Source organism: Poeciliopsis prolifica, unplaced genomic scaffold (assembly GCF_027474105.1).
Source record: "Poeciliopsis prolifica strain line A6 unplaced genomic scaffold, Auburn_PproV2 SCAFFOLD010, whole genome shotgun sequence".
NCBI classification, from domain to species: domain Eukaryota; kingdom Metazoa; phylum Chordata; class Actinopteri; order Cyprinodontiformes; family Poeciliidae; genus Poeciliopsis; species Poeciliopsis prolifica.
The window spans coordinates 10298096-10317914 of record NW_026562385.1 but is presented as its reverse complement, the minus strand read 5'-3'; the positions used below and the strand labels follow the sequence as shown (position 1 = coordinate 10317914).

At 44.1% G+C, this 19819-nt stretch overlaps 3 protein-coding genes across 5 annotated transcripts; all 3 read right to left on the bottom strand.

Annotated features, from left to right (window-relative positions):
* Positions 1-4684: 4684 nt before the first annotated feature.
* LOC129363414 (pleckstrin homology domain-containing family F member 1-like) lies at positions 4685-5946 on the bottom strand. Its single transcript, XM_055035536.1, has 2 exons — positions 5660-5946; positions 4685-5576 (listed from the first exon to the last, which is right to left on the bottom strand). The coding sequence occupies exons 1-2, from the start codon at positions 5901-5903 to the stop codon at positions 5119-5121; spliced, it is 702 nt and encodes a 233-aa protein (XP_054891511.1). The 5' UTR covers positions 5904-5946; the 3' UTR covers positions 4685-5118.
* Positions 5947-8276: 2330 nt separating this feature from the next.
* On the bottom strand, positions 8277-9843 carry bglap (bone gamma-carboxyglutamate (gla) protein). The gene is made up of 4 exons (XM_055035551.1): positions 9722-9843; positions 9590-9640; positions 8694-8778; positions 8277-8565 (listed from the first exon to the last, which is right to left on the bottom strand). Exons 1-4 carry the CDS (start codon positions 9774-9776, stop codon positions 8463-8465), a joined length of 294 nt encoding a protein of 97 aa, XP_054891526.1. The 5' UTR covers positions 9777-9843; the 3' UTR covers positions 8277-8462.
* Positions 9844-12800: 2957 nt separating this feature from the next.
* Positions 12801-16249, bottom strand: mgp (matrix Gla protein). Of its 3 annotated transcripts, XM_055035549.1 has the most exons (6): positions 16164-16249; positions 14089-14174; positions 13956-13985; positions 13404-13491; positions 13121-13291; positions 12801-13032 (listed from the first exon to the last, which is right to left on the bottom strand). In XM_055035549.1, exons 2-5 carry the CDS (start codon positions 14147-14149, stop codon positions 13123-13125), a joined length of 348 nt encoding a protein of 115 aa, XP_054891524.1. In that variant the 5' UTR covers positions 14150-14174; positions 16164-16249; the 3' UTR covers positions 12801-13032; positions 13121-13122. The 3 variants fall into 3 exon arrangements, with proteins under 3 accessions (XP_054891524.1, XP_054891523.1, XP_054891522.1); XM_055035548.1 differs by having other exon boundaries at positions 12801-13291; positions 14089-14177; XM_055035547.1 differs by having other exon boundaries at positions 12801-13291.
* Positions 16250-19819: the final 3570 nt, after the last annotated feature.

Sequence of the window (19819 nt, the reverse complement as noted above, 5' to 3'; positions counted from 1 at the left end):
GGCTCCTCGGCAGCTGAGTTATTCTCCTCAGAGTCTGGGAGAGGCCCTCCATACGCCTCCGCCTCAGACTCAGACTCCTCACCTACCCCACTTTTGGCCTTTCTTGGTGCCTGTTAAAGGTTAAAGTTGAGCCTTTAGTCTCTGAATGAGGCAAAAGGCTCATTCAGAGAGCCTTTTGCCTCTCTGAATGAGCAAAAGGTGCTAATGAACCTAGGTTCATATGCTAATGAACTTAAATGGCAAGCATTCAGGTAAGTATTTAGATTAAAGAATTTTACATACCTCATCCATAGATTTTATGATGGCCTTGGCCTTTTTAATCCACCTCTCTTTATTTCTCAACTTCCTCCACAGCTCACTAATCTCGGCGGATTTTTTCTGGCAGGAGGAGCAGGAGGTGGAAGGGACAGCGTCGGCATCTGAGACGTCCACGACCATCTCCTCTTCATCATCGCCCACATCCAGTTTGGAAACGAGGGGGGGGCTGGGATCAGAGGCCCTGAGGGTCTTCAGGCTTTCAATTGTTACCTTCTTTTTAATTCTTTTCACCAACTCCTCCAGCTTTTTAGCTTTCAGCTCTGGGTGTCCCTGCTCAAGGTGCCTGTCAAGTCTGGTCTTGGCAAAATCACATCCCTCCACCGGACAAGACAAGAGCCGAAAGTTGACTCTGCCAGTTGCGTAATTTATGAGAAGCCTCTTCTCTTTTGGATTCTTCACACAATGTCGGTTTTGCAGATGTTTCCCCAGATATTTGAATGGGTACTCACAGAGCGGACAATTGGATGTGTTCTTTGGTGGTGTCATTTTTTTTCAAACTGAAAAGGAGAAATAAAAATAAGATGAAAAAATGCAGGCTGGCATGCATGCATGCTCCTAAATTCATTGAAGCATAAACACATTTTAAAGTTATTTTGCCATTAAAACTAAAAATGTACTTACTTCTGAAACGCACTGCTCCCTCTTCGTGTCTCTCCCTCAGAATGAGTAGCATGAAACAACTTGTACCTTGCCGTCCTTAAGTGGGCCATCAACTTGATGGCCCACTTGATGGCATCAACTTGATGGCCCACTTGATGGCATCAATTTGATGGCCCACTTAAGTCACATGACCCCAGGTGGCGCCGCTTCTCCCATCTGGCCAGACACCTTGATTAACGAGCCTTTGAAGACAGCTCCGGCTCAAACTCCACACGTGCCCCACTTTTGACCTTTTTGAGTGGCAAAGATGTAAGCACTGCGAGCCAGTTTGGACAACTCATGGACCCTGGTACTCAAACACTTGCGAAATGCCATAAAGTCCCTTTGCCACAAGGGGGCACTCAACCATGACCCCTCTGGCACAAAATACGGAGAACTTATAAAAAAAAAAACTACAACTTGTCGAAAGAAGAAGTGAAAGTAATGAAAGAATTAATTGGGAATAAACATATAATCATAAAGCCTGCAGATAAAGGAAGTGTAGTAGTAATCTTAAGTAGGGAACAATATATTAAGGAAGTACATAGACAACTAAATGATACAACTTACTATATAAAAAACTTGAGAAACTAATATATTTAGAAACAATTCCATTAATAAAATTTTAGAAAAATTATATAAAGATAAATTCATTAGTGCGAAACAAAAGAATACACTAAAAGGAGAAAGAACACCAAGACCAAGTCGTTTTTATATTTTGCCAAAAATTCATAAGAATCCACAAACATGGACGATACCGAACGAATTACCACCCGGACGCCCAATTGTATCGGACTGTGGCAGTGAGTCATACCAAACGGCAGCATTTATCGATTATTATTTGAATCCTTTATCTATAAAACATATATTAAAGATACATATCATTTTATAAATTTAATCAAAAATCTTAAAATTCCACAAAATTCATTTGTATTCTCAATGGATATTGAGAGCTTATATACGAATATAGACTTTGAGGCAGGACTAAATTATGTTAAAAATATATTTAAAAAATACCCAGATGCAGAAAGGCCGGATAAGGGGATTTTAGAATTATTGCAAATTAATTTAAAACTGAATGATTTCGAATTCAATGGGGAATTTTATTTACAAATAAAGGGAACTGCTATGGATAAAAAAATCGCTCCGGCGTATGCTAACATTTTTATGGCAAATTGGGAGAACGAGGTACTTGAAAAATGTTTTAAAAAAACCGTTCTATTACTTGAGATATTTAGATAATATAATACGAATTTGGACTTTTGATTTGATGGAATTTGAGGACTAAATAACCATGATTCTTCTATAAAATTGAAATATGAGATTAATGAACAATCAATTAATTTTTTGGACACAACAATTTATAAAGGGGAACATTTTATGAGAACCAATAAATTAGATATGAAGCCTAGGCGCAAATTCAAACTGGAAGACTCTTTAGCCCCACCTGCAGCGTTCAGTCGGCGACCAATCATTGTTGGACCAAGCCACGTCATGGCCAATCACCGACGACCCCTCTGCCTGACTGAGATCCTCCGTCTCCGGATCCTCCGCCACCTTCTCCTCTGTCCAGCTCTGGCAAGCGAACATAATCCCACCGTCTGCATCTCGGCCCGGGAAGTCTTTCTTCACCTGAGACCCTGGCTGGGCCCACAAAGGTTCCGCCGCACTGATCTACGTTGCCGTTCCCTCCCGGCTCATCGTTCCTCATCTCTCCCAGGGCTGGGATCGGAGGCCCTGAGGGTCTTCAGGCTTTCAATTGTTACTTTTTTTGATGCCTTTCACCAACTCCTCCAGCTTTTCCCCATCCAGCTCTGGGTGTCCCTGCTCGAGGTGCCTGTCAAGTCTGGTCTTGGCAAAATCACATCCCTCCACTCACTGGACAAGACAAGTGCCGAAAGTTTACTCTGCCAGTTGCATAGTTTATGAGAAGCCTCTTCTTTTTCGAATTTTTCACGAAATGTTCTTTGCAATTGTTTCCCCATATATTTAAATGGGTAGCCTACTCACAGAGCGGACAATAAAAGCAAGTGTTCTTTGGTGGTGTCATTTTTTTTCAAACTGAAAAGGAGAAATAAAAATAAGATGAAAAAATGCAGGCAGGCATGCATGCTCCTAAATTCACTAAAGCATAAACACATTTTAAAGTTATTTTGCCATTAAAACTAAAAATGTACTTGTGAAACGCACTGCTCCCTCTTTGTGTCTCCCTCAGAATGAGTAGCATGAAACAACTTGTACCTTGCAGTGCTTAATCAATTTGATGGCCCACTTAAGTCACATGACCCCAGGTGGCGCCGCTTCTGGCCCGACACCTTGATTAACGAGCCTTTGAAGACGCTCCGGCTCAAACTCCACACGTGCCCCACTTTTGACCTTTTTGAGTGCGCAAATTGGTGCACTGCCATCCAATTTGGACGATGTGTCCTCCCCTCCCACATGGCAGAGAGGTTAAGACACATGCCTTCCATGCGGAAGAGCCTGGTTCGAAGCCTGGGGCCGACCATACTTTTGACTGTTTACGTGTGAGGTGTCGAAAAAATAAGTCCCATGGTGTTATTGAGCTAGGTATGTAGCCTAGTTGTTAAGCCTAGTGATTAAGTGTTTAAGAGAACCAGGGGGGACTCATGGACCCCCGGCACTGAAATGCTTGAGAAATGCCATAACAGTCCCTTCGCCACAAGGGGGCACTCAACCATGATCCCTGGTGGCACAAATGATCCCTAATGTACAATACAAACTAATACCGAAGTGGCACTGTTTGCTTTCACTGCCACTTTGTATACATGCCATGTCATGCCGGCGTCAAATTGAATGTAAATGCTCTGCCACTTCGGTCCCTCACCCTGACCTAACCCTAACCCTGCCGAGTCGACGGACGAGTTGGGGGTAGTTGTTGATAAAGTTTTTACCCACCTACCCTAACCTAACCCTATGATCTGCCTTAAAGTTAAATCCAGAATCATTTGTACCTTTGGCAGATTTAGATGGGAATTTGTTTTAGTTTATCCAGGAAGTTTGTCTCCAGCAGATATTGGAACCCTAACCTAACCCTACCCTAACCCTAAAGGGCATTGCTTAAAAGATAATGACACAATGCAAAAGTAGCAAAACAAAAAATGTATTTGTTTTGCAAAACAAATACATTTTTTGTTTTCATTATAGGCTGTTTTACCAAAAACTGAATGGTAAAAGTTTTAAGTCTGGTGTTTTGGCCTTGACTATACCTTTTTATGAAAGATAATTTTGTTTACAGAGATTCCATCATTTGTTTTATGCGTTGTTTTGTTTATTTATCTTTCATTTTCAAACCATCTTCCAGGTGCAGTGCTTAAAGTTTCATTGATCTTTGGGAATGTGTTGTTGCATTTTTACGCCGTTATTACGACTATAGGACCGAAAACAGTCTCAAAACAACAATGCCGTTGTTCATCGCAGCAAAATTTGTTATTGTGTCAGGCATTCAGAGGGCATGGTTGTTTATTATATATTAACATTTGTCATCGTTGCGCTCAAGCCCAGCAGGCTTCCTGGGAATGTAAGGAACTATTTGAATCTGGAGATTTGATGCCTGGAATGCAGCGAAGTGACTCACTGTTTCCACCTGGGTAAGCTGGAGTTAAAGAAAGAAAGTGTGTCTTTCTGATCAACAAAAAATCTGATTGAATGGGATTAATAGTTGATAGAGGAACTTTTAGTAGAAATGGAGAATACGCTGAACACAAACTCTTTACGTATATTGGACATTTAATTTTATTGATAAAGTTGCAGCAATACACAAGGACGTCTGGCTTCATATGATATTCTACTGTTTGGGCAAATCGATACAACATCAAACTAAGTCCTAAAACAGAACACTTTATATTACAAATAACTTACAATATGTTTTACTTTTCAAATACTTCATGACTTTCTGTCGTCTACAGCAGCTTCTTTATTGTCATCAACAGTCCAACTCTCTGTCGCGGTTGCGTTGCTGTCCTCCAGGCCAGCAGGTCTTATCAACACGTTCATGTTGAACTCAGGTGGCGGCTGAAACGTGTCCTTCCTCTCCCTCACCTGAACATCAACTCCGTACTGTTTAATGGCTACATTTTCTCCAGAGGAGTTTAGGCGAATCTTATCCTACAATGTGGTCACTAGGGGAGGATTGGTCAGTGTTCACTCTTCATCGCTGCATGTTTCGTCCCACCAGCCGGAGCTGCCCCCTCTCAGGCGGGAGGTCTTGTCATCGTCCGTTTTGTTGCAGACTTTGCAGATCCTCAGCGGTTTGTTGGGGTGGATGCGTTGGATGAGGGCCCGGCCCTTGGAGCACGTGTTGCACACCACGAAGCCGCACTTCCTGCAGTGATGTCGCCGGTTGATGCCGGTGAACGTGGCGAAGCAGCGCATGCACTTCTGAGCGGCTCGGTCGGGGATCCAGGATCTGGCGTAGGTTGTCTCTGTTTGGGGGCCCGGCTCCTGCAGCAGGGTCTGCTGGCAGACCTCGATGTGCTGCATCCAGGCTTTCTTCTCCTCGCCGGAGGAGGCCGACACGTAAAAGGACTTACGAGGCGTGCAGATCAGCCACTGGTGCTGCACATCGTCAGAGTCCTCCAAGTCGTCCAACTTGATGTCCTCTGAAATGACACAATGATCATACCATCTTAACCCAGTTCGGCTGCTGTCTAATTTTACTCTTGAATTGATGTGTGTGACTTACTTAACGGGATGATCTTGGGGTTCTTGTACCAGCGGTTGGTCATGATGATGCTGCTGTACACCAGGATGTCGTTGAAGAGGAAGAACATTTTCTCCTCCCTCTTCTTGCGGCCCTGCTTCATCAGGGGCCCCTCTCCTGTCAGAAATCGACCTGGTGTGAAAAGCTGCGGCGCTGATGGACGGAAGGAGTTCTCAATTTTCTTGATCCTTTGGCGATTCTGATATTCAGAAACTAGTAAATCCATGATGTTAATGTTTTGGTCTGTTGCAGCAGCAAGAGCAGTTTGGTTGTTGAGTGGCCACCAGGCAGAGAGGAGAGCCTATAAAAGGCCTCGCTTTCCTTCCTGGTGACATCAGGGGAATTTTTGCAGGTGGAGCCAATGGGAAAGGAAGTTATGCAGCCACAAAAACAACAGAAAGAAATACAAGAAAACAGCAACAAACACACCTCAGATTTCAAGCGGTTTGGAGGAAAACGAGCGTTCGTCGCTGCAGAGACACACTCCAACCAGCGCCGCTGTTCATTGCACTCCAAAAGGTTCCCTCTGTGCATCTTCAGCCTTGCAAGACATTCTCAACACTACAGAGTTTCACCATAGCGACTTTATAAAAATGGTTTTGTTTTCAGGTGGAGACGATGAGCCCCAACTGAACCTGCTCCAAAGTGACGCACCTGGAGACGACGTTTATTTAAGTGTTTCACGAGTGTTACAATGTTTAATGAACTTCTCTTGAAACCCCTTGAACGGTTGAACTTTAAACATCACTTGCATTTTCTAAAAGACGTTTGTTACTGGCAAACCGTAGGAAACCAGTTATTGAGCCAAGTCTCAGTGTTATATAAGATATCCAGCTTGCCAACCAGGAAATAGTTAATCTGTCAAACTCATGTCTCCGGTATCTGTGTCAGTCATCCAGCTGCCGCATCAACAAGGTCAATAAAGTTATATCATCCTGCTTGATGTCACAAAAACATCTTTTAGGGCCTTTGCATGCCAGGAAATCACTTTTGCTCGGTAACAACAATCACTGCATGGATTGCACGAGTTAATAAAAAGGAACCGGCGGAGTGAAAAAGTACAGCGGACAAACTGAGACTGACTGAGGAACCCCTTTTCGCATATTTCTGACTTTGACTTGCTTAAATATGTGGACGCGACGCAGAGAGTTTCACTGTGTGGGAACGAGCTGAAAGAGGTGAGGACTTCTCCCTCGGCCTCTGCTCCTTTTCGCGCCGTTTCTAAAGCTGGAGCCGTTTGCTTCCCCTCTGCCACTCCCAAAGAAAACCGAGACGTCGGCAGCTGCCAGCTTCTGCTGCGTCTCAGTGGATACTACGAGTTTATGACAGACCTGCCTGGCAAGCGTCTTTCTTTCAACAACTGCTTCGCGCGCCAAACCTTCGGGTTTACAGTTATCAGCTGTTTGATAATCTCTCGCTCTGCGGTTCCTTTGCCGTCTCGCAGATTTGCGTTGAATAACAGGTGTTTTCGAGGCAATTCTATCATTCTGTTACTGTTGACCAAATTTGGAGAATGAAACCAGCATCTGGTGCCTGGACTCAAACAGAGTTGTTGATGCACATTAAGAAGGATTGATAGGTGGCTGGGCCTTGGACACAACTAACCTGAGTTTAACTAAGCAAAAGGCTTCAGGCTCCTTTTAGATAATCACTGTGAGTGGCAACTAGTGATAACTAAAATGTTTGGTGAAGGCAAGAGCATTTGCACATGTGCGTTGTAAAGGTTTTGTTAGGGTTAGGTTAACCCTAACCCTAAATCGCTATAATCACTGGAGGCTAACTGGAGAAAAAGACTTCTCCAGTTAGGGCTGTGATGGCATCAAGTTATAGTGTCTGCCAGGCCTGAAGGACTCAATGAAAGACACCTGAATACATCTGGGGTCCATTATACCGTCCCAGTACGTCCTGACTGATGTACTGGGCCTCAGTGTGGTTTTGTGGATTGCTTTTGCACTTTCAGGCCTTTTTTTTTTCTTCTTTAGTTTCCGTAAAATGGTTTTAAATAAATGTCTAGATTTAAAGAACACACACATGCAATGAATTTGAAACCTTTGCATTAATATGCACCTCATGCAGACTAATCATGTTACCTATTTTGAGCGAAAAGCCTCTCCCCTCCTGCTGAGGCCTGCCTGTTTCAAAGCGGCGCGTTGCACGATCTGGCGCTGCGTTCAGCGACTCTAACCTCAACTTGGATGAAACTAAACTAGCACATGGTCTACTAATTACCACGACGAATTATCCTTCCTCTTCACGATTTTTTAAATTACCGTCTGAAACAAAACGGCTTCTTTCAAGCCATCTTGAATGTGAATCCCTGGAAAACTCAAATGTTTGGTTCGAGGCAATCAAACATTTTCTGAAGCAGTTTTTTTTTTACATTTCAAGATGACAAAATCACTATGATCGCCTCCAGCGAGAGATTGATATGATTGTGATCAAATGCTCTGATCGATTGTTGGCACTAATCCCTGCCTCTCGCCCAGGATGGATGGACAAATCTCTTGAACAATGAGGACACCTAGTGGCCCAAATGTGTAAAAACGAGTGTGATGGACTTCCATAAAGCAACCCAAACCAGTTCAGTTCAGTTTAAAGAACCATTTTTTTTAATTATTATTATTTTATCAGACTAATCTACAGGCAGAAAGCAGTTAAATCTTTGCAAGCTTATTCCATTATCAAACATTTAGCACCATTGAGTCCAGCTGCATGGAGAAAAAAAAAAAGAAAGAAAGAAAACAGCTTAAACACGAGATGTGGATCGTTTGGCTGATCGTTGCTTCTAATAGGGGATTGGTCCGTAGTAGGCAGTGTAGGCGGCGATGATCCCGTTGGTGTCCATCATGTGTTCACAAGCCATGTTGGCCTCACACACTTCCTTCAGACTGCGGAGAATGGGAGAGAAGGCAGAGAGTCTGACACGGACCAGACTGGAACCTCACAAAGTTGCACAAAGCATGAAAAGCCACGGAGCGGCGTTTTGCCGGGCGATGGCACAGCGGAGCGGCGGTACCTCTCCAGCTGAGCCAGGGTCAGCTCTCCTGCAGCTCTCTTCTGCCTCACCACGGCCGAGGCCTCGTCCTTCTCCACAAACAGGCCTGCGGGACACACGTGGAAGGTTTCGCTGGGTTAACGCTGTGCGACGGACTCCAAAAAAGGCCTTTGGGTTTTTTCCAGGTTACAACCACAGCCTGCAGTGTACTTTGTTGGGATTTCACATGAAGGATCAACGCAAAACGGCACAAGATTGTGAATAGAGAGGTAAACGTGTGTTTTGTTTTCGCAAATTTCCAAATGAAAATATGTGAAAGTGAGAAAAGCGTGCAATCTGTTGACCCAGGTAACAGTCACGTTTCTGACAAATCCAAACAGCTCTATTAAAGAAGACAGACACAACGAGTGCAACATATTTTTGGCTGAGTCTAAGTCCAGGCAGCTGATAATCTTTGAAGAAAGTCTCGAAGAAAAAAAAGACATTTAGAGATTAGATTCAGTTTGGGCAACTTTAGAAACAAGAACCATCAAAATCCCATTGAAATAAAGAGAACAGAAGGAAAACAGTTTGAGAGGTTGCAGCCTGAACGTAGAAAAACATTCAAGGGGCGTGAATGCTTCAGTAAAATGAGAAAAGCAACCTGCCCAAACCGAGGAGGCACGTCGAGTTACTCTAATTTTATATTTTCATATTCAAGTAAAATCCCTTTTATCTCAGTGACACTGGACGCATTTAAGGCAAAGTATTTTAGTTTGGTGTCTAGGGCAACTACCTTGATTTAAACTTTATACCTTAGAAAGCTTAGTTTTACTAAATACTTAAATAAATCCCCCAATCACTAAATCAGTCAAATGACAGACATATCGAACGTTTTGATTGTTTGACGTGGATCATAACTGTATCAGATTTCATACCTTCCTCCAGAGCCGGGGCGTCTGCAGCAGGCTGGGGGTCAGGGGCAGCGTCTGGGGAAAAACAGAAGAAGAAGAAGTAATAATTACAGATATCTTTACTGATGTGTCTCGTTTCTTATTTTTTAAACTGACCTGAAGTCATATAGACCGCCAGGGAGCAGAGAACCAGAACGATGAAGGCTTTCATCTTCAGCTTCTTTCCGTCTATCTGCAGTTTCAGGTCTAAGTCGTCTCTCTTCCCTCGTCTGTCCGTCCGTCTGTTCCTTTTCTTCCCAAAAATCCTTATACTTAAAGTCAGTTTATAGACGCGTCCCTCGCCGTGATTGGCTGGGGGAACGTGGATCACACACACACACACACACGCACACGCACACACACACACACACACACACACACACACACACACACACACACACACACACACACACACACACCCCAACGCCGATGGAAAAGATGTGCAGCTTTCCCAGGAGGAGAAACAAAAAGGATGGATTTTTATGTCGCCTTTATGTGGCAAACGGCAAATACCAGAGCAGCACGGGCCAGAAGACCAGAGAGTACCTCGAATAAAAACACGCTCAAAATAAAAACGGAGCTGCTGCAGACAGTGACTGAACTCTTCACAGCAACAGCAGGTGCAGGCCTTCCAGCAGACTCTGGGAATCTTGGGGTGAATATGTGAGAGATATGAAACGCCCCCGTTCCATTTATTTTATTTTTTACAGTTAGCCATTAGAGTCGAGATTTTTGGACACTCAGACCCACAGCTCCTCCGCTCTATGTTACAATAGATGCTTTTTTCACACTTTCGTGTTTGCTGTGGTAAAATGGAAGAGACTATATGACCTCACATGGCTTTCAAACAACACACTGATTTCCAAGAGGCAAAAGGACTTGTCGTCCATTTTGGCCCTTGAAGAAAATGACACGGTCGACGTCTGACCCACATTTGGCCAAACTGTGAGTGACTCGAGACGTCCACATTTGTCAGGGCCCTCATTCCACGCGGTGTGCGGATGTCCGTCCGGTATGGGATGCGGCCCAAAACGAGGACTGCGTCGTCGCCGAGCCGCTTGCTGGTCCATCATCTGTTCTTGTGTTTCTCTGTCACCTCGGTGACGTTTCATGGAAATCTTTTCCTTTCGTTACCGCGGCTGATCTGACTGCAGCCCAAACATCAGCGGCACAGAGGTGGCGTCCACCGCATGACCTTTCAGCAAAACCCCGGTTGCATGCTGCTACTTTCTACATCTCTGTGTTTTGTCACCTGCATGACAGACGCAGCTGGAGAAATCAGAGCAGCTCTTATTATTCCTTCTCTCAGTTTCACAGCCGACAGCTTTGCTGCGCAAGAACGAGACAGAAGTGAGAACCAGCCTGCAGACACCACAGCGCTGCTTGCTGCTGCTCGGAGGGATTTGTTGTCGGATTTCACTGAACCTTTTTAAAACATGTGGCGGCGGCTGGCACCCCGGCGCGGGCCAGAGCCATCCAGAGGCCGCAGGCTTTTTAGGCTCGGGCCGCTCAGGCCAGATGGCAGCAGGAACCAGGCATTACAGTCTGAAGAAGGCAAACCTGCCGACTCTAATGATGCGACGCGGTTTTAATCTGAGGACGCTCGGTTTTACTGCAAACCGCGGCGACTCGCCGCAAAGAGAAGACGACCTTTATGAGCCGCAGCCTTTTCGTTTGAGGAGTTATAGGAGGGATTAAATTTGGAAGTGATATTTATACCAAACTGAAACGGGGGCATGTTTTGAAAACTCTCAAACTGGCTGCGTTTGTGAATGTCGTCATTAAAACTGCAAGTTCATTCCAGAACAATAATTTCTCTGAAAGTTCTAAATGCCTCAGATCAGCCTCCTTAATTTCCTTCATCTTTGTTCAGTAAACTTCCCGGGTCCTGAGAGACAGCGAAAGCTGTAATTTCTCTGTCTGTGTTTTTGCTCTTGGGGATCTGACCTCCAAACATCTTCCACTGCCTATTTGCAGCCACATGGCCACCAAACACCCAGCGAAACTGCCTTCCTGGGTTTGTGGGCGACGCAGGCCCAAACGTCTTCCCAGCATGCAGCGGGGAAGACGGACGCGCCGATCCGTCCTCATGTACAGAAACTAATGTTCACAATGGAATCAACTGGGATCATTTTGTGTTTCTGTTCATTAACCCTGGAACAAGTCTGGAGTTTCAGGTCATAAATGGTGACTTAAAACTTTAGTTGTCCCGATTCCTAAGGTTTTTTTTAGGATTAGAGGTATTTTTAAATTTTTTATGTGTACTTTACTTGTTCCACCAAAGCTCTAATTTTTACCTTTAATTGACCATTTTAAATGCAATAGTAATTGAAGGTTTTCCACATTGTTTTCACTTCTCTGCTCTGTGAGACAATAAGATCACCAAACAGGAGGGAGGCACAGATGCAGCAGAACAAGGTGGAACAGAATGAGCCCCCAATTATCCGCAGCCTAGATTGTGTGGATTTTTCTGTCACTCCAAGTGATTTGTGGAAAACTGACCAGTTTGCAGAGTTTTGTTTGCAGATCGTAGTTCACATTCTCAATGATACTGTTCTAAGAAGCTGAAATGCCTATAGAGGGCTCCATGTGGGGCGCCTCAGGGCTCTGCTCTCGAGCCACTTTTATTCAATGTCCACTTGCTTCACCCTCAGTCGAAAAAATATCACGTTGTAATGTTTCCACATCCCCAGATGACCACAGAACCCTTCGGTCCCCGAGTCTCTCTCTGTCAATGACTTAGTGGACTAGAATTTCCTCCAGCTCAATGCAGAAAAGAGAGAAATCCTGTTTATAGTCCAAGGAATACAATGATACAATGATACCAGACAGAGCACACCAGACACATGGGTCTGATTATGGACTCGGAACCACATGCGGCCCAGGCTGTTATTGTCTTAAAAAAAAAAAAAAACAAGCCAGAGTTTGGGATTTCCTGGAAAAACTGGATCCTGGCTCGAATTTTCAGACGATCGGGTTTGACTTTGAAAAAACAGACAAACAAACAAACAAACAAAAAATACAGCAAGTGACGCTTGTTTCTCGTCAAGTATTAAAGTTTCGAAGCAATCCGTTTAAAATGATCATTGCATGGACTCTGACTGAACATCAGAAGGTGTTTGGGGCCCCCTGCTGGCCTCCAGCGGCTTATCCCATCAGCCCTGCTGTCTTCTTAATAATGGCTTCCAACACAGGGTTCAAGAAATAACTTTTATTTTTGTTTCTTTCAACAAAAACAAAACAAAAAGATAGATAGACAGGTGGATAATATAACAGACATTTCATTCTGGCATTTCCAGCTCCAAAGTAAGACACTAAAACAAGATTACACCTGGAATCAGATTGTGAATATCTGTAAGCATGAGAATAGGATTCAGGACTTCACACTGGACTCCTGTGTTATCCAGGTTTCTCTCTCTTGGCAAAAACTGAGAAAAAGATATAAATTAGGGAAAACTTTAGCAGATGTGGAGTGAAGGGACAGGTGGTGACGAGGGCACCGCCCTGACACTCAACTTTTAGAACCGACGAGTCACAGACGATCTGTAACGGTGCTGCTGCTGCTGTGGTGAATTTCGGCCTCCGAAGTATCTCTGGTAGGCGTGTTGGACGCCGAAGCGGTAAGCGTAGAAGCGGCAGGGTGAGTAGTCCTCACAGGTCTCTGCACGGATCTCTGCTGGAGACTTCCTGTCCCGGGGAGGATTTGGAAGAGAAGCACGACTCCTGTTCACTCACCCAAGATGTGTTTGCACTTTAACCTAACCGAGATAAAGCCGTGTTTTGATTGGCCGTGCTTTACCTCGAGTAGTTCTGGTTGTAGTGGCTGGGTGTGGTGCGTCTGTGGCCATGGATGAAGGAGTTGGCTCGATTTGGAGGCACAAACAAATCTGGAAAAACAAAACTTTCCTAAACAGCAGTCCTGCCACAAGCGCATAAGCCGTGCAAGAAGAAAAGATTTTCTAGGCAGTGGCGGTTTTTGAAATGGGCCATTTTGGGCAGCTGCTAAGAAACAGCAATATCTGCCCCACAAACAAATTTTTTAAAAATGTTTTTGCTTTACATGATTTGTGTGGGACTGCACAAGGTTGTGCAACCTTACAAATAATATAACAGACATTTCATTCTGGCATTCTGCACAAGGTTGTGCAATTTTACAAGGTTGTGGGTCCCGACTTGTTTTTTTTTTTGTTTGTTTGTTTGTTTGTTTTGTTTGGAGCCCAGAGCACCATTCATCCAAGAACCACCACTGTGATTCGTTAAAGGAAATCAGCGTTACCACAGTCTGGGTTAGAAACGCATGCATGTTTTTCCAGGCACTGAGAAATATTTTTTTTTTGAAACACTTAATCACCTTCATGGGATTCATTGCTTTCACTAGAATCTAAGGGAAAAACATGAAGTTGGTTAATCACGAGTGCTGAACATAAACTTTATGTTTATGCATTGAGTTTACGCCCCGTTTGGACGCTGGGGGCGTTGTATACCGTAGCAGACACAGAGGGAGACCACAGCGCAGAGGGCCAAGAACTGAAGGAGGCTCCTCATGTTGGGTGGTGTTGGACCTTCCTTACTGCTGACACAGGAGAGACGTCATGTCAGAAAGCAAGAGAAACCCTGGAAACAATGGCTTACTAAGATCATGGCTGATGAAAGTGGGATCACAATGGCAACAACAACAGATTTCTGTCCAGCAATGACCTAAATTTTTAACTTGTACATATAAAATGTAAAAACAGATCATTTACACACCCGATGATTCGTAACTAATTAAATATTTGACAAACGAGTTTGTTGTGGACTCCTGTACACACAGTGAATAGGGACCACAAGTGGCTGAAATCCCCCAATACTTACATATTTTAACAGATGAAACACAAAATGTACCTTAAAATGCATTGATACACAGTGGAAACGCTCTTGGCATCACCACTGAATTCAGTATCCACAGTCTTCATCATCTCCGCTCCAATCAGTGGCAAAGAAAATCAATGCCACCTCTGGATTGGCTGCTTTCCGAGAGTCGGCCAATAATGTGCCAAGTAGCATTTCACTGAAGTATTCCAGCTTTGGAACCTCCATATTCTTTTGAATAGCATAATTTACATAATTTAGTCACATTTACAGAGAAATCTCCAAAAGACGCAATACAGTGAATACTGAACTGCCAATAAGCAGGAGCCGTACACAGCCTCCTTTGGAACATGTTGCAAGTTCAAACGATAAAATATGTATGACAATCAGCTTGAATCAGTAACTGCAGTTAGAATGATCTCTGAGGATATCAATGAATAGAGGAACTTGATCCTGGATCGTTGGTATGTTGGGTCTGATCTCATTCCTAGATCCAAACTTTTCATTTCGACTGACAGCAACATCAGTCGCCAGCAGCATTTCACCTCGGTTCCTCATGGTCGAATCGTTCTAATCGTTCTGTACACAACGTCTCACCCAATGACCGCTGGCGATGAGCACCAAACCCCCCAGCGACCCTGCAAAGGTGAGCAGGTGTAGACAACGGATGGATTGATATTCCACCAACAGGCAGCCCTTATGCCCCCAGTTACACTTATTTATTTTTAGGAGCGCAAAGTTTATGGCATAATTTATGAGACATGTTGGTGTGGAATATTTGCAAGGCAACACAAGGCTGTGTATTTGTATTCGGCCTCAAGAGAAAGTCTGAACTAAACACAAGACCGGTCCCAGAGATGTGTTTCAGCTCCAGTTTGAAGGAAAGAGTCTTCAGAGGATAGTTGTGGCCGAGGAGCGCTGGGCAGCAGCCAACTCCTTAAAGTCCAAACTCATTTTGCTCAACAGAGTGGAACCATAAACTCTTCTTTATAGCGCGCTACGCACAAGAACACCCACAGAGGAGATGTCTAGATGCAAATAGACAATCCCAGGAATGAGAGACTCAACATAAAGCATTGAACACCTGTATAAATACTTACACCAGGTGGTTTGCATGTCCAGACTGCTGACAAGGTTCTTCTGCTGGTGTGATTTGGAAGGGATTCTGTCTCTGCAGCCAGGCCTCTCTTGCCATCAATGGCTGCTTTCATTACATGTGAACTCACACATCAAAGTGTGCACACACACACAGACTGTACACAACTGCACACACAGCATCCCGCGCCTAAGGCATTTTCGGTTCAAAGCTCACTTGCGGTAGGTGCAGGGAGCTAAAGAGAAGTCTTCAACAACCGGAGATACAGAGTCATGTGTGTGTGTGTGTGTGTGTGTGTGTGTGTGTGTGTGTGTGTGTTCACAAAGTTTTATGCTGTTCTGATTCTAAGGGAAAGTTTCCAGCGTTCCTGTGCTTATCTCACTGGAAAAAGGCGCAGATGTGATGCTGGGTCATACAAAATGTCAGCAACTTCTAACGATCCTATTAACTAAACTGAGGAGAATAAACTGTAACGATTCCTTAGCGTTATTTTAAAAAGATTAGCAAAAACAATCCTTTACAAAGAGGATGTCAGATTCCCCTTTGCTTGCTTTTAGTCCAGCAGAGGACAAATAAAGTATTAGCAGTAAACACGAGAAATAAAGTACTTACTATGAGATCTGGATGAAGGGAGAAGTTTTGGAAATATCGCCCCGTATTTACTCCTGTGAAATAATTCCTAATTCCCGACAGCAAAGCCTTTATACTCATCACATCCCACCCACCCTTTCATTTCCTACCTACGGGCTCCCTCCCCTCTACCGCCTTCTCGCCCTCCTTCCCTCTCATGGTATCAGCCCTGTTTTCCAACATTTAATCAGACCGGAGCATTAGCTCACGTCTCTCCAACTCCCACGCCGGGCAACCAGCAGGGCAGCGCATTGCTTCAGCCGATGCAGCGGCCAGGGGGGAATCGAGAAAAACAAGTTGGGGATAATAAACAGAGATGAGGGGCAATGGAGGGGGACGGTGAGTGAAGGATGGCAGAGGGCCATCGAACCTGCTTTGCAGCAGGCACATGAAAATATTCACTCCTGTTTGCCAGCGTGAAGAAAAAAAAAAGCATCCAGCATGTGGACACAATGTCTGTCCTTGGTTTGACCGAAATGTGCCTGAGACGACTGCTAGCTAATAGTCTCGACCTCGCTACTGATGGATATTTCATAATAGCCGATGCTGATATTTATTCAGCCATTATTGAATCCTGATTGCGTCGCCTTCCCCTCTGCAGAAAGCTGAGCACCTGTGCGATCGTGGGTTCAAAACGCTCCGACTGCTTGCAGGTCAAGAATCCTTCTGCTTTTCTCTTCAGGGTTTGTCTCCATGTAACTCGACGCTGGAATTCTGCAGCTCGGGAATCTTCATGAAGGGAAACCATAGAAACAGTCAAAACTCCCCCAAGATCAGGGAGAACTGAGGCCACTTTCCTGGAGCAAGGCCTGGTGGCGGTGAGTTCATGGAGGGATGTTTTGGCTCTTGAGGCATCACAATCTCCAAGCCAAAAAAAAAAAAGAAAAATCTTCAAAAACCCAAGTCGAAGGCGAGCCAATACCTGACTTTACAGGGTCCAGTGACATGGAACAAAACCAACTTTGGAGTTTGAAATGAATGTGTTTTGACATGAATGTGGGAGAATGGAGCCATAAATAGATGGTTGGATCACGACCCAGAAGCTCTGTGCACTATCAACTGCACTAATGTGTCAATTATATGTGGGCTGAACTATTCAGAGACATTTATCACTTGGCAAGAACAGCACAAGGGCACTGCTGAGTAGACCCTGGGAAATTTCTTAATATATGTAATCTGTAGTTCTGTTGGTACAGACTTAGGTTGCTTCAGGACAACCTGACCAATTTCCCTCACTTTATTTTCCTACTACTCTAACTTTTCCATGATCTTAACTGTTAATTTTATGCTTTTTGTTTTCTCCATTGAAGCTACCGCTGGTTGCTTTCTGTTGGCTGGTTGGATGGAGGGAACTGGCTGAGATATTACTGCCAACAATTACATTTTGCTATTAATCTTTTCTTTTAACGAACATATAGAAAGACCTCCATCGGCTCTTTGGTTTGTTTGTCGTTTGTCTTCTCAAATCCCCAGTAGGTTGAGGTGGGGATAAACTCAACCTACTGGGGTTGAGTTTCTGGTTGAGAACCAGAACTCGTACTGAACCGAGTTCTGGTTCTGCTGGAGATTTCTTCCTCTTAAAACGGAGCGTTTCTACTACATGCATGCTCGGTTTGTGAAGACACAATGCAAGTGGTTGTCCGCTGTTGCTTCGTGCTCATCAAGGAGGAGTGAATACTGCAAGTCAGTGGCTTGTAGCAATCTAAATCATTTCTACAGAAACCCACCAAACTAATTTGTACAATAACTGAGCTTCATGTACTGTTTGATAACTAGGATCAATTGTAGACGAAGAGTCCTCTCCACCTGCTTTATTGCACTAGATGGACCGATCAAACGATTGAAGATGATTGGTTCATGGTTTTCTGGGCATGTCTCGTTAAGAGGAGACCCAGATTACCATAGACGATGGACTGTCCTCTAGTCTGTGGATGACTTATGGTGCAGGATTGGGCTGAACACCATTCTGAAACCAACGTGATAACCATTCTCAGCTTTGTGCTGAGCATCACAACGCTAAAATGTTATGAAGTGAGCCTGGGGTAAAGGAGAGCAGAGTGCAATTACTGCATCACACTGAGAAGCTATGCGTAAGGTTAGCCCACCGGTTTTTATGGCTGAATTTTGAGAAGACGGAGGAACGGCTTTTTAGACTAATGATCTCCAACTCCAGTCCTCAAGGGCCGGTGCTCTGCAACGTTTAGATGCTCCACAACACCTGGCTCCAATATAAGCTCATTAGCAGAGCTGCGTGAAGCTCGACTGCATGCCAGTAAAGCGGTTTAACCATTTCATGCAAGTGTGTGAGACAAGAAACGCATTTAAAGCTTGCGGGACTCAGAAACGTTCCCAAAATGTAGCCACCGCCATAAATACCTGGAAATAGCAGGCGGCACGAAAGTAAAAAAAAGTGTTACAAATGAATTTCAATGCACTTTTTTATTTTTGTATGATGCCTTAAAGTCGAACAGGTTCTTGCATTGGAGGAACTTGTCACATCTCGTTTAAAGTTGTCCTTTCACAAACCTAAAATGGGGGACTGGAGTCCCAATGTTCATCTTTTCTGGCCCAACCCCCATAATTTACTAATCAACAGTATCGTTTTCATGTGACAACAGATCTCTGCAATATCAAATAAATATGCCTGTGATCTGGTTCCAGTGGTTAGCAGAGATATCTCAAAGGAAAAGTTTGACAGTTCAGATCTCAGTTGAGGTTTTCCATGCCTCCCCTCCCCTTCAAGCATGTGTGGCCTCTGACTTCCAGCTATAATCCAAAAGTGTGCATATTTGGTTAATTAGGTGTGACTGCAAGGGGTTGTGGTATCTCTTCGGCTCCTTGGATATTTCATAGTGAAAAGGTTCCTGTCAGTCAACATAAGCTAAGTGAAAGACCATAACTGGACTCTTCAGTGGTTGTGGATCTGGTTCCGATAGATCCTGGTCCAGAAGCACCAACATGTGGGAATAGAGACTTTTCAAAAACCAGTCAGAATCACGTTGCGAGGCTTATTTTTGATAGCACTCACATTTTCTGAGGACTGAAAAACCCAGAATTTAGACCATTAGACAAACTCAGCAAAACAAGCAGTATTGAATATTTTGGAATCTTTGCATAAAACCATGAAGGATTTCAGATCTACATGACAGCAACACACAACGTTCCACAATACGTACTTACTGTGAGGTTGTGAAAATGTGCCTGGAAACTATCGAATCCTGCACCTTTACGTAAAAACAAGACCTTATGGTAAATATGTTGCATTTTTTGTTGCACTTTTCAAGTGATCGCTCAAAAAGCCTGAAGTCACGCTGCGGTTTTTTTTTTTTGTGTGCTGTCAATTTCATGTGCTATTTTTCCCCGTCAAATCATAACCATATTCAGCCGCATTTTTTTACGCGGTTTAGTTAATATTGACCTTTTGAACCGTGAATCCAGATCCCACACGTAAAGCGGATGAAAGCGTCAATTTTTCTCACCAGCGACAAAAACCCACTGACTGCGGCCGCAGCAGCTTCTGTTAAATTAAATTCAACGACTCCGCTTAAATTATGAGTAGGTTTCACCTGCTGGGGTCTGAATGCACTGAATCTGTGCTGATCCACAAGTCGGCTGGATCGGCCTGATCCGGACCGATC